This window comes from Nyctibius grandis, chromosome 2 (assembly GCF_013368605.1).
Source record: "Nyctibius grandis isolate bNycGra1 chromosome 2, bNycGra1.pri, whole genome shotgun sequence".
NCBI lineage: Eukaryota > Metazoa > Chordata > Aves > Nyctibiiformes > Nyctibiidae > Nyctibius > Nyctibius grandis.
The window spans coordinates 26,206,991-26,220,196 of NC_090659.1; the positions used below are offsets into that span (position 1 = coordinate 26,206,991).

At 44.0% G+C, this 13,206-nt stretch overlaps 1 protein-coding gene across 16 annotated transcripts in view; it reads right to left on the bottom strand.

Moving 5' to 3' along the window:
* Positions 1 to 10,320: 10,320 nt before the first annotated feature.
* Positions 10,321 to 13,206, bottom strand: part of KDM6A (lysine demethylase 6A) — a 165,915-nt gene continuing 163,029 nt past the window's right edge. For 8 of the 16 annotated variants that reach the window (XM_068425266.1, XM_068425259.1, XM_068425260.1 and 5 more), the window contains one exon: positions 11,168 to 13,200. In XM_068425266.1, coding sequence (XP_068281367.1) covers positions 13,144 to 13,200 — 57 coding nt within the window. In that variant the 3' untranslated portion in view covers positions 11,168 to 13,143. The other 8 variants (XM_068425267.1, XM_068425261.1, XM_068425262.1 and 5 more) reach the window with 3 other exon arrangements.

Genomic DNA, 13,206 nt, shown 5'->3' on the forward strand with positions numbered 1-13,206 from the left:
GCCGCTTTGCACGCCTGGAAATGTTCATTCAGAACAAACCTTCATCATAATCAAAAGCAAGTCACCAGGCAAAAATGAATCCGGTTTAATTTTAGAGTGCAGGAACCCTCGAGAGACTTTTTATTCCAACATGTGAAACAGCTTTCCGTGGCTGTATGTGGATTAATACAAGTTTCTCTCCTCAGATAGATTCAAAATAGTCCAAGAGAGTTGATCTGATGGTTTTTTTTCTTTTTAGGGTTTGGAAACCTCAGGCTAGGAGAACTTGCTTTCTTCCCAGGTGAAACCTGGTAGCTCGGGAACCTGTCCCTCTTCCTGTCTCCTCGTGTCCTTCTTGGGTTTTTTGAGAGATTAACTACCGTGATCATGCTCTCTTGATGTCTTACCCAAAACAGCTTTGTCTGTGGCTGCAAGGCTGCTTTTTCTTCTAACCATCTTCGCTCCCTTATGTTTGCTGAGGTTGAGCCATTTCTCCAGGAGGACTGCAGAGACCCAGCCTCCTTGCTAAGGGGCAATTACTCATTCTGGAAACAGAGACCTTTGTGTTTTCTGAACTGAAACGAAAGAGGACTTTGGTGAGCACCCAGTGGTGCTCCCCTGGCTCTGCCCGGGGGCAAGCAGCCAGGGAGGAGGACGCCTTTCCCTACCCCAAGCTGAAGTGTAGCCGTCACCCTGTTTATTCCCAGGGGATGTCCCTGCTGCACCGGCTCCAGCTGCCAGGTCACTGCTCTCCACTAGGGCCCTGGCTGCAGAGGACCTCTGCCCAGGCATCGCCCAGACCTGGGCTGCTTTGGCAGCTTGGAAGATGGAAGAGAAACTATTTCCTAGAAGTCATCACAGCTGGAGAGGCACCAGGGGAAAAACTTCTTCTGGGTGCGCACCAGAGGACACAAAAGTGGATTGCGAAGAGAAGAATTAGGGAAGGGTCGTTATCACCCAAACTGCTGGATCCTCCAATTCCAACTTAATTAAGGGAGCATGGTGGGGCAGAGGACCTCATGGCGTGAGGTGCTGTGCTTCTGCCGGTGCCGTCCCACATCAGATGAGATAAACCCTGCTCGGGGGAACTTGCCATCCAAACAGGTGTAGCAAATATATTACAGGAGTCAGAAACTGTGAAGGAGGTTTCACTGCAGAAAAAAATGCAAATGCAACTCTTTCTAGTCCTTTTCCTATTAATTGGATCACAATTTCCTTCCCCTGCTGACCTGGTAGCCACTGCAGACCTCAGGGCAAAAGGCCATAATAAAATAACATCCCCTCCAGCAAAGCTCCTGTCCCACAGCCCTTTCCCAACCCTGGAAGCAGGAGATGCCTCTGCCTGATGAGCTCAGAGTCCATCGCATCATGTCAACTGCACATCATTAAACTGAAAGATTTGCCATGTGAAGTCACCTCAAACCAAGCCGAGACACAGGGGAGCAGGTCAGGAGCACGCAGAGATGATCAGCAAGAGAAGCGAGATGGTCTCTGATGTGTGGAGGACTCCCAGGGCAGGGCAGTGCGGTGCAAGGGGGCACGAAGCCCAGCCTGGCATGAGCAGGCAGCAGCCTCCCGCAGGAGGAGACATCCAGGCTGTAGCAGGGAGGGGGAAAAGTGATTGCGCATATGTGCGCAGAAAGTTCATACAGCTCCAGATGAAGAAGTGAGGGTGAAATGTATAGATTTTCAGGTCAATAACTTGGGGGGTAAAGGATGGAGGCGGGGGGGGAAGATGTGACCCATGCGGCAGGGAAGCGATGACCCTAGTCAGAGCATTTTAGCATGGCAAGAGGCAAATGTGAGAAAACCAAATAAAGAATCACAGAGTAATTCAAGTTAAACGAACATTTAAAACAGCATTTTGGTCATGAGGACTAAGGTGGAGGAGCATTGGAGGGACACTAAGCCTTCACAGTTTTTAAAACTTTAAGACACCTAATGCTTCTCAGACAGCCCAAGCAAATGAGTCACCTTGCAACAAGACAAATAAATGCCTATTTTAAATAGAATTCTTTTTCTTGTATCCCCATGGATTTGCCATTTTCAGTGACAGGCACAGATCTATGTACAGTATTGAGCTAATAATTGCTTTATCATATCCTCTCGCCTGGAAGTTTCTCCTAATGCCAACCTCCTCAAACCCAAATTCTTGCTCCCCTTTAAGCACTAAATACACTGAGAGAAGGTGATGAGCACGGTTGAGACACAAGGAGTGTGTCAACACACTGAAAGGCTATGCTAAGATGCTTGGCAGTGACAGCATGGAGGAGATAAACGTTAAGAGAAGGTGATGTATTTTGAGAAGGAGAGATGAGCACAACCACTAAAAAGCACCAAACTGAGCACATCAAGCATACAAGACATTCGAGAAGCAAAGAGATTTGCCAGAATAGAGAGAAAGAGGGTTTATTCTATGGCAGGTCGATAGCTTGCCAAAGTAACTGGAGGAGGAAGAAAGTGCAAAAAAAGACACAGAGCAGTGAGCAGCTCTCCCTCTCTATGTAAGATTTTTTTTTCTGTGTTTTCAAGGTTTTCAAAGCAGACACACCACCCAAAGCAAGTTCTCTTCTGGAAAATGAGAAGAAATGCATTTCCCTCATCCCTAGCCACAGAAAAAACAACTTTCTTAACACATATATTCACTGCTGCCCTGTATCCACTGCCCCTGCAGCGCGTGAGCTCCCTGGGGGTTTGCTCTGAAGGCAGAAATACTAAATCTGGGTAATCACTGGCAGGAAGGAAAGGAAACGGTGAAGCAAGATGTTCCACCCCTCTTTCCTCCCTCCAGGTGCCAAAATCTGCCAGCACGAACCTCCTTATCCCTTCAGAATACCCTTTCTCAGCAGAACTCAGTGTTTTCCATTGCAGGTCTCCATGTCCCCTGTTCGCCTGGCAGCACCCATCGACCCAGTCGGTGGTGAGCAGTGAGGAGAGAAGGTGCTGAGCTGCCCCAGCACGCCCCTTCAGCAGCCAGAACCTCTGCTGCAGCTGGCCCCCTACCCCCAGCACCCTCAGGGTGACCTACTGAGAAAAAGGAGGTGGGTGGCGGGGAGGGGACCAGCCTTTGCTGGAGCTCAGGGGCTGGAAACATTTCCATGCTGAAGGCCAAATTTATTTTCTAGCGCAGTCTCCACATTAATGCACAGCTTAGTATTCTCCAGCATCACAGCCAAAACATCTCGTGGCTACGGCACGGAGGGAAGGAAGCCATGGGTTGTGCTGGCTGGCCCTCGGGCTCCTACCCAGAAGGGACCAGAGGGACTGGCGGGCTGGAGAAACACCAGACAGCACTGAAATAGCCAGCTCCTTGTGCATGCGGGGCAATCAAATACCTGTTCAAACACAGCAGCACGTCATTCATACTCTGTCTTATGTTCTCCCATCTTCTACTTGTGTAAACAAACCATAGACAGCATTATCTGCAGTATTCTTCATAACACAGCAATAATTGCTAAAGGCTCCATCAAGCTCTGTAAACAGTATTTTGAACTGATTCTGAAAATTAGGAACTGAAGTTGCCCTTATGATAATTGCCAACTCTTACTCTGTTCGGTGCTGGAAAACTCATCCCACCTTTGCTTTTTACTTCGTAGCTGCTGAGGAAATGGTTTTTCAAAGGTATCATCAACTACTGACACACGTATTGTTTCTCTATTAACCAGAACTGAGGGAGGATCACTGAGCACTCATTCAAATGACTTTTGCCTGCCCTTTTCTTCTTGGTTTTGTACCTTTAAAAAATCGTATACTTGCACCTCTAAGACACTTCTCATAAAAACATTGATTTTTTCCCCTCTTCGTTTTATTTTTCTTTTTCAGGGGAAATGTTTTCTGCTGTATCTACCTCAGAGAGAACCCTGTAGAACTCCTGACTGGGGCAGACAGGTAAAAGCTGGAAGAAGTTGAAGTAGGATTTAAATGTCAGTCTGCAACTTTACTTATAATTGCACAATTACAAACATGGTTCAGTGCAGAGAGACACAGCAATTTCCCTCATCCATGTTTGGGAATCCCAAAATCTCTTACTGCATTTGAGTGCTGTGATGGATAATGATGAAGGAAACCTAATCCATGTGGAGCCGAGGTCTTTTTCTCCTAAGATGTCCACCAGCCCATGCTTTGCTGTAGGCTGGTTCTTGGCCAAAGTGTGGTATTTTGCTGCAAGACATGTTAACATCATGCCACGTGAGTGCTTGGGATGGCAGCCCCACTGGGCACCAGGGGGCTGAGCCCACACTGTCATTTCTCAGTAACATTATACTCAGTAAACCTGTCACGAAAACCTTTTGTTTTATTTTTAAATCTGCCAGCCAGGTATCAGGTATCCGCGCCCTTATCTGATGACTGCCTATCACCATCCCTAAGCTGATCTGCCCAGGCACTTCTGCCTCCTCAAGCGTAACCACGATCACTTTGCCATCTAAAAACTTACCTTCCCGTGTGCTCTCAACAACACTTTCAGGGTTGCATCAGCCTGGGAAGCACAAGCAGATAAAAGGCCAGACCGAGTATTAAGGAGCAACTGCCCTAAACCCCCTCCAACACATCTGACAACTCCTGCTGATGGGTCTCCCTGGGCTGACTGAGCCCCCAGTGATGCGGGCCAGCTCCACCCTGGGCCCTCTGCGAGCAGGACTTGCTTGGGGCAAACTGCTGTTGTGCTACTGAAAGGCTCTCACACCACGGGGGATACAAGCAGGGCCAGCGTAATCGGCTCCCCACTGCCCAGAGGAGCCAGCTCCCTCTTGCTCCTCCGTCCTCCTGACGCCTAATACAGGAGCTGTCAGAGCTGCCCTGTTTGCAATGAATATGTTCCCAAATCATGAGCGTTTAATCCACGACAGCAGAGATAACACTGGCATCTCATGAGCAAGACAAGGTCCTGCACATAAATACAGAGCTGTAAGACCCGAGCCTGCCAGCGGCTCCTGAGCCCCTGGAATACCTTTCCAGATCTTCAGCTATGAAGACATGTGCCCTTCGAGGCAGCCCTGGACTACTGGAACTGAACCACAGCAGATGCTCTTCTCGCATTGAGCTGGACACTCTGCCCAGTGCTACTACCCTCAAAAAACCCCTCTGCACACCCTCCTCCCCAAAAACCTGTGGCAACCATGACTGGCTGCTAGTTATTTTCCTTTGCTTTTTTCACAGCTCAAGTGAGGCTATTCCTGGTGGCTCATTTGTCCTCCGCTAGCCAAAATTCACTCCTATCTGAAGTCCTCTTCGGTTCTTAAATAGGTCATTTTTGCACCCATCTGAACCTTGCCTGCAGACAGGAGGTGACCGAACCCTGTTTGCACCCATTGCTCAGTCCTCAGCCTTCTCCAGGCTCTGGAACAGTCCTTTGAGTTACTGCTGCGAAAGTCAGCCAGCCTGTGGGACAGCCCACTGGCAACGATGTGCTGGAAAAAAAACCCTCAAAACCCTAAAAATTCCATATCTGAAAACTGAAGATTAAAACTCCAGCAGCATGTTAACTGCATATTGCACTTTGCATATGGCATTGAAAGTTAAAGATGCCCAACCACTGCCACAAGAAACATCCAGTCTCCTCAAAGGATAACAGTTTCCCACTGGTTTGGTGCTGAAAAGTACAGAGGAGGAAAGGGCTGAAAATATTCTTTATTCCTGTTCACCTCTCTCTGTGCCCAGAAGGCTAATATAAATGATAGCCCAGCCACATGTCACTGGACACATCTTACACCACTTCTCCTCTCAGCCTTCTCTTGTGGTGTCCCTTCTGCCCCTTTCAATGATTTGAAGTTTTTGCATGTACTTTACAGCCAACATTCATACCGTATTTCAGTGTTCCCATGGACTCTGGCAATGGCTGGGTTTCACACCTTGGCTTTGGGTGGGATTCTTTCAAGCATATCCCAGCTCCCTGAATTAAAGGTGTTTGTGTTTTAGCCCATTCATTTCACCATTAACTCATCAATTAACCATTGCCTGGGCTTTGCTACTTTTAAATTGCTCTCTCCTGTGCCTGTTCTGGCTTGGTCTCCCTTTTCACCAGCATCAGTCCCAAGCCATGTGTCACTCCTTATACCCTGGGCACAGTGCACATTTAAACCAGGCTTGAAAATAGCTCCTACCAGCAAAAATGGTGGGATGTGTCGTTTGACTGTGGTGCTCCATCTTGTTAGAAAGCAGAGTATGCTGTCTTCTGCGAGAGAGGAGCCATCGTCCTTCAGGAGCTCAGGGGCGGGACAGGAGGGAGGCAGTGGGCTCTAATGATAAATCCATTTCCATCCCACCTCCACCCTCCATGTGTGCGTTCTAACTGCTGCGTATACCCAACGCCCTGCTGCTCCCCAGGCAGGGGCAGCAGCAGTTGTATTTTAACACTTTAACAGGGCGCTGGCAGCAACCTGTAAAATGCTGACACTACTGCCCAAGTGGTGAAGCTGGAAGCTGAACCCTCCCTGCTGTTGTCACTATGAGGTGCCTTTTCCCTTCGTCCGTCCCTCCAGTATGTTTTTATGGCTTCCCGAAGTAAATAAGGATACATGTACCTCACCCCATTGAATCTTTTAATGGGTGCTCACCTCTGAACTATCCCTCCCTCCCTGCTTATCATCACCACTGCTGCTGCAAGCGGTGGGAGAGCCCAGCCTGGTGGGACTAGGCCAAGCACCACTCCTCTGGAGCAAGGCAGCTGACACTCACTGAAGTTCTTCTAGCCTGTGGGCTCCACTCTGGACCGAGGGTGACAGCTCCCATGGGGCTCAGGGGTTGTACCCGTGCCCCATGCCTAAACACGCGGCTGCACTGCGCCCCACCCCACCCCATGTAACCAGGTGCAGCGCGGAGGCTCCTCTCTACCTATTTTCTTTAGCGTTGCGTGTAGCTCCTGGCACCAACAAGGAAATCTGTCATGTTCCCCCTCCCCTCAATTACCAAATATGTCCTGCTCTCCCCCATTTTTGGAGGAATGCAGTGATTTTCCTGGAGTAAGACTACCCTGGGGCCTGGTGGGCTCCACGCCCGCATTGCCACCTTGCTAGCAGCCTCCTCCCTGGCATCCTGTGCCTTCCTCCATGGGGCCCTGCAGGTAGCAGCCCTGCAACTGAGCTTGCTGGAACTTGAGCTTCAGCTTGAACTTGTCTAGGCATCACCTGCATCCCTCCTTCCTCTGCTGTCAGCATCACCACAATGGAAGCAGTCAATACTGGCTGGCTTTGACCTGCCCCAGGGATAAATCATCACCCTCATCAGCCTTTTCCCCATGCTCCATCACTGATGTCCCAACTGGAGTGCTTCCTCTGCCTGGTTCACACACTAGCTAAAGCAGCCATGGAAGATGAAGCTTCCCTACCACCCTTATCTGTTGGCCCCATCTCATCGTTGGGCCACAACTCTGCTGTAGATTCAGACAAAATGGCTCTGACCTAGGGAAGACGAGGCTCAAAAGCCCTCTTTCTAACCCTCTATGCCAAGTGGAATTTTCACTTGAGGCCCTTCTTAGGATCAGGGCAGCAACCAAGGATGAGCACCCTCTTCCCTATCATCTCAGTTGAATCCTCACATCTTCCATCTCCTAATCAATAGATGTATTTGTGGCCAGGATTATCACCAACTGTGGAGTCCCCAATCCCTGCCCACCTTCGTTCCGAGAATCTGCTATACTATGCTGAACTGAGCCAAGCTGTACTGATTTAAGCAAAGCAACATAATCTTAATATGACTTTGGAAGTCCTTCTTCCAACTAGAAAGGCACAGATTCATGATACTTTGTCTTTAGAATCAACAAGTTATCTGCCATATAAATTCACGAAGTTTGGGGAATTTTCTGTCACTAGATACACCTCACTTTCTAGTGACCTTTCTCTAAATACTTCTTACTCGTAGAGCTACCAACGTCACTACTTCTAAAATGTAACCACGGGTAGGACTTCACTTCTCCAAAAAAAGCAAAGACATACTGCTTCCAAGTTATGTACCTGAAGGAAAGCTTAAAAATCAAATGCTTTGTTGAATATATTTATGGAGGAACTTAAATTAAGCTCAGAAACAGGTGACTATTCCTTCTCCCCATTTACGGGATCCCGTTGTTGTCAAGCTCCTCCAGGACAGTTCTCAGATCCACAGTCAAGTAGCAACTGTTGCTATTTATTTCTATTTCTCTCTTATCTTTACTTCAACTTTTAGTATTTTTTTAACACCCACTTATATCTCTGGTTTTATCCATCCCCTCATAATGACTTTTTTCTATTAGTCTGTACCTTTCAAAAATTCTTGCAATAAATGCTGCGTCTTTGGCCATTTTCATCCTTTTACACTTTGATCTTTAATTTGCCTGCTACTACAATTTGTAGCCACAAGCAAATCAGAAACACTTGCAGTATGGCTCAGCTGTGGAGCTCAAGGGCCCCAAGACTGCGGTTCCTTGGAAAGCCAGTTAGTCCCCTCGGTCCAACTTGGGACTCCCACCTCCCCCCACGCCCCACCCAAATGCTCACGCTTGGAAATACCCAGAGATCACAAATGTTTCACCTGCATTGTGTGCTTCGTAATTTAAGAAGCAGAAGTGCTTTGTAATAACTACAATTGATAAAGTATTAACTTGTGCTTTTTTAATAAAATGAAACAAAAGCATTCTAAATCATAGCAGCTTATTATAGATCAAAACTGTCCATTGGTTAGGAGCATAGTGTAATTAAGTAGTATGAAAACTGCAAAATATTAAAGCCCTGCAGCAATTCAAATTCATGACAAAACCTTCAGGCAGAGTGAGCAATACTGCCTGATGCTCTACTGTTTTGGTCTACTTCTTCACTGGTGAAATACAAATTTCCTTCCTTGGTAATGGCATATCCTCTTTTCCAAAGGGGAGGAAAGGTACAAAGCCCTTTTGATCAGCGCACAGCAGCTCTTTCCCTAGTTAGCAATAGTCTTTTACAGCACTGAGAAACGAGGACTTTTTGTTTACCATCAGTTGAGGTAAGTTATCTTGCTTTTATTTGGGTTTAAGACTACTGTAAAGGAGTAGCTTTTCAGTTGCAGCATGGTTTGTCAAGATTACAATATTTATGACTGCATAAAATACATAAGTAAAAATTATGATTTGTAGAGTTTGTTATCAAGAGCTGAGACTTACATCTTTACAGAACTGCGAATACTGTCTTCCTAACTTCTAGTCGATAATCTTGCTGACAAGAGCACTTGCTATGCATTTTTCATCTCTACATTCTTTTGTCCAACTGTTGTAAGAACTAGCAAGAAAGTCACTTGTAACTATGGTTAAACTGTTGTAACAGCGTTAGACAAGCTGTACTGATTCTTCATTACAACACCCTTCATTTGAAGCTACAATGTAAGAGGCGACTCTTTTTGTTCAAAAGAAACTATCAGCATGCTCTGTGCCTTTAACACTTCACATTGATTACAAAAAATTTAACAATGCAATCACTAACATACCCTACTAATGAGAAATTATGAGAAATGGTTTGATGCGGAACCTTCTGCATCAGTCAACTCTGATCGATAAGAAAGCTATCAATTTTGAAATTTAGATTTAATGCATTTTCAAGAAGCTAATGAGAAAGGAGCAACTTAAAATAAATACCATCATTAAAACTGCAAACTGTTACAATGATATATTATAAACTTGTCCTAAATAAACCTAGTGCTTCAAAAATTTACCAGTGAATTCGTATTACAAAATATGTGAAAATACAATAGAATACCACAAAACAACGTCCTTTTTTGGGGTCAACAGTGACACCAAGATGATTCAGTCTTAGCTTTTTAAACTGTTAATAGAACATACTGTAATGTATAAGTTGCAATTTGGTTGAATTCTAGAGAATATCCCCACCCAAACTCAAATTCACCTTTTTCATTCCTCCTCTAAAACTAGTGCCAAACTTCCTGTCAAAGCTGCTATTTTCTTTAAAGAGCTTTAAAGTTTAGCCGTTACTTATCTTCTACTACTACATTTTGGCAGCAACTATTTATTGGTCTGTTATTGCAAAAAGTGCAATTTAACAATAAACCAGTCTGAAGGTCATTTTATGTCTTGAGGATACATACCATATATTTCTTTAAAAATAATCATACTTTTGTAAGCAATACTTTACAGTAGACACCTCAAATCTACCATAGATGTAAAACTTAAAACGAGAAAAATTTAGTCTCTAAATCTTTATACACATATTTATATTCGAGTTTCTATATATATTGTATATATACACAAGCACAAGAGTATATATAAAATATATATAATCAGATTCAAAAAAGAACAAAAAACTGGGCACTGTACATAAAATCCTTTTAAAACTCAAACAATAGAAAAACTTTAAACATTAAACAATTTTAATAAAAGTTTCTGTACAATGCTAAGCAGTTTTATTTACATATAGAAAATGTAATAGGAGTAGTGTTTGAAATTACAGAACTCCTTAAAATTTCAATGGCAGGTAATCTGGAAAAAATAACAGCATTCCATTCACAAATATTTTCAAGCAATAAATATGTATTTATAAATAGTGTAAATTTACATCAAGATTAGAAACAAAAATCACAAATCTGAAGTTTATTCCTTAGTCTATGTGCAACCCATTTATCTTTGTGACTTGGCTGTTAATTGTTTTAAATTTTATTTAGGAACCAAAAGTGTAACCGTCATGGTTTCAAAACAAGACAGAAAAACATAAAAGCAGTAAAAAATTTATATCACCTAACTCTTCACATTAAAAAAAAAAAAAAAGTTGCCCAAAGAAAGACTTAAAATTTCTAACTACCTTACAAAGAAATGACCAGCTAAGCTAGTACTTTTTCCAAGGGAAATCCTGAAGGGGAAAAATGGATGAAACCAACTCATCAGCCCAGAAACAGAGAAATACAAAAGAGGTGGTCTTCAAGTCAGTAGTCTGTATAATGTTGCCAGTTTTGTCAGATATATACAAAACATGGAATTATTTTTTTGAAGTACAGCTGGATGAGCTTTATTTGTTTTGAGTTCTGGAGTAGGAGGCAGTGCTCTCTCCTGTCCAGTTGGTTGACACTCCGCACTTGGAAGGTTGCATAGACACAGCTTTCAGCCAGCAGCCTTACGGGATAGCTACAAAAATCAGTGGTGCAGAACTGGGTCACTTCCTGAATATCAGAAAAGTTTTCATTTAATGTCCATGAAAAAATGTCAAGATGAGGAGGATGGCAATGGAGGAGCCTGAAAAAGAAAACATTGAATTACCTTTTCTACAAGGGTGTAAAACTCAGTTGTTTAACCAAGACCTGCACAAACTGTAACCATGAGAGTTTAAAGTCACACGCACTATTGTTTTTACACTTCAGGACTCTTTCAAGTGGATATTGGCATTTTTTTCCAACGTACTCAAATACAACGTGTATTTTATCACTACTCTGCATTAGGATTTTGCCTATACTGCAGACCTGGAGTATGCTGTGGGGATGTCTGTGTTAATACGGTGTGAGCTGCCAGACCAAGTCCCATTGTAGCAGCAAAGAGCTCCATGTGGGCTCAGTATAGGTATCTATCTTTATATATTCTAAAACAGGGATTCTCAACCTGTTTACCAGTGGGGGGGATTGTCCATTTGGGGCTCTCCAAATACCCTGCAGGCTTCTTCCCCCGCCCCCAAAATAACAACATATAACCCTGAAGTTACGATATCTGTGGAAAGGGTATCATATTCTCTGACATGGGAACAAAGTTGGTAGTTTTTTTTTAAGTCCTGGAAGACAATACCAGAGTGCCTCAAGAGTGAAGTAAGCTAGGTGTCTTGTTCCTGCCTGCTTTCAGGAGACAAGGTCTAGAAGATACCTAACTATTTCCCAGTATTGCACTTTGTGGCATTACCATCAAAATACTGAACCTTTGATGGCATTTCTTTCTCATCAGTCCTGTCATGATGTGGACTCCCTTCAAGAAGCAGCTCACAGTCTCTAAAGACACTTTAAATGATAGCACAGTACCCACCTGTGAAACACTAACACTAGCTGATCCCCATGTTTGCTCCCAATACTCTACCCCAAACACAGAGCCTCTCTGTTAGGCCTATTGCACCTTTGTCATCTGAGACTATCTTCATCCTGTGACTTACAACAAACCTCAACTCTTCTCCTAGATCTGAGAGATGTCACTTTTAGACTATAACTCTTCTCAATTGAGATTGTATCCCCTTTAAAAGAAATGAATGTGCACACCAATTTCACAGGAGAACAATTATTAATGCCCTTTAGGGCTGCAGGTATAAGCTTTTGTGGGGGAGGGAGCTACTCACAGGTTGAGAACCCTTGTTCTAGGGTCAGGAAGTATCATTACTGTTACCTATATAATGTTATAAACACAGAAAAAAAAATACCCTCCTGTTTTCCATACAGAAATGTTCTTGCCCATTTCTACTCAACTGGATGACGTATTTGAGAACAGGTGTTTATTTATACGCTTTTCTATAACAGATCATCACTTTGAAATTGTAGTATTTCACAAACTATAATGACAATGGGTTCCTAGAAGTATGAATTGAAGTTCAACCACCTCAGGCTCTGTAGGACCAACGAAGAGAATTAAATTCAGATGACATGGTCCTGTACTCTCAACAGCCTCTACTGAACCTTGAGGCCTTAGCTCAACAGGTCACAACTTATCATGCGAGCATTACATGAAATAATTGTCTAAACATACATTTTCTGCAGCACCTGGAAATGAATCAAAAGGCACAGCCATTTCTGAGCTGTTGTATTTAATTCAACATGGAATTCTTGTAACATTTTGTCCAATGTTTGTCTCCTTTGACAGAAAGGCAAGGCTTATAAATAAATCCAGCATCGCTTTCATCATGATTACAAACAAGCCACCTTTGCCTGAAACAATGAAATCTGGGTGAAATGTTAGGACAGTTGTGCTGACACAGTTCAAAGCAGGAGGCTGCCATATATAGCACAAAGCTATAATGGTAAAGAGGCTTTTTGCTTTAAATTGAAATGCAAAGGAGGCCCCAAGCCAAAAGACAGAACTGTTTGAGAGCATCCACTTGCTAAGCAGAAGGACAGTGCTGATTTGGGAGGGGATGGGTGGGGAAGGGGAAGGAAGGGGTCTGAGTGCATAGGATGCTCTGCTGCTATACTGACTTCATACCACAACCAATGTATTAGAGATGCTCTTGAACCTGGTGCTAGTTTCTCCAAGCTTCACTGTCCTGATTCTTCCCATCTCCATCTGATCCAGTTATGGTCTTCAGGTGATCTCTATTG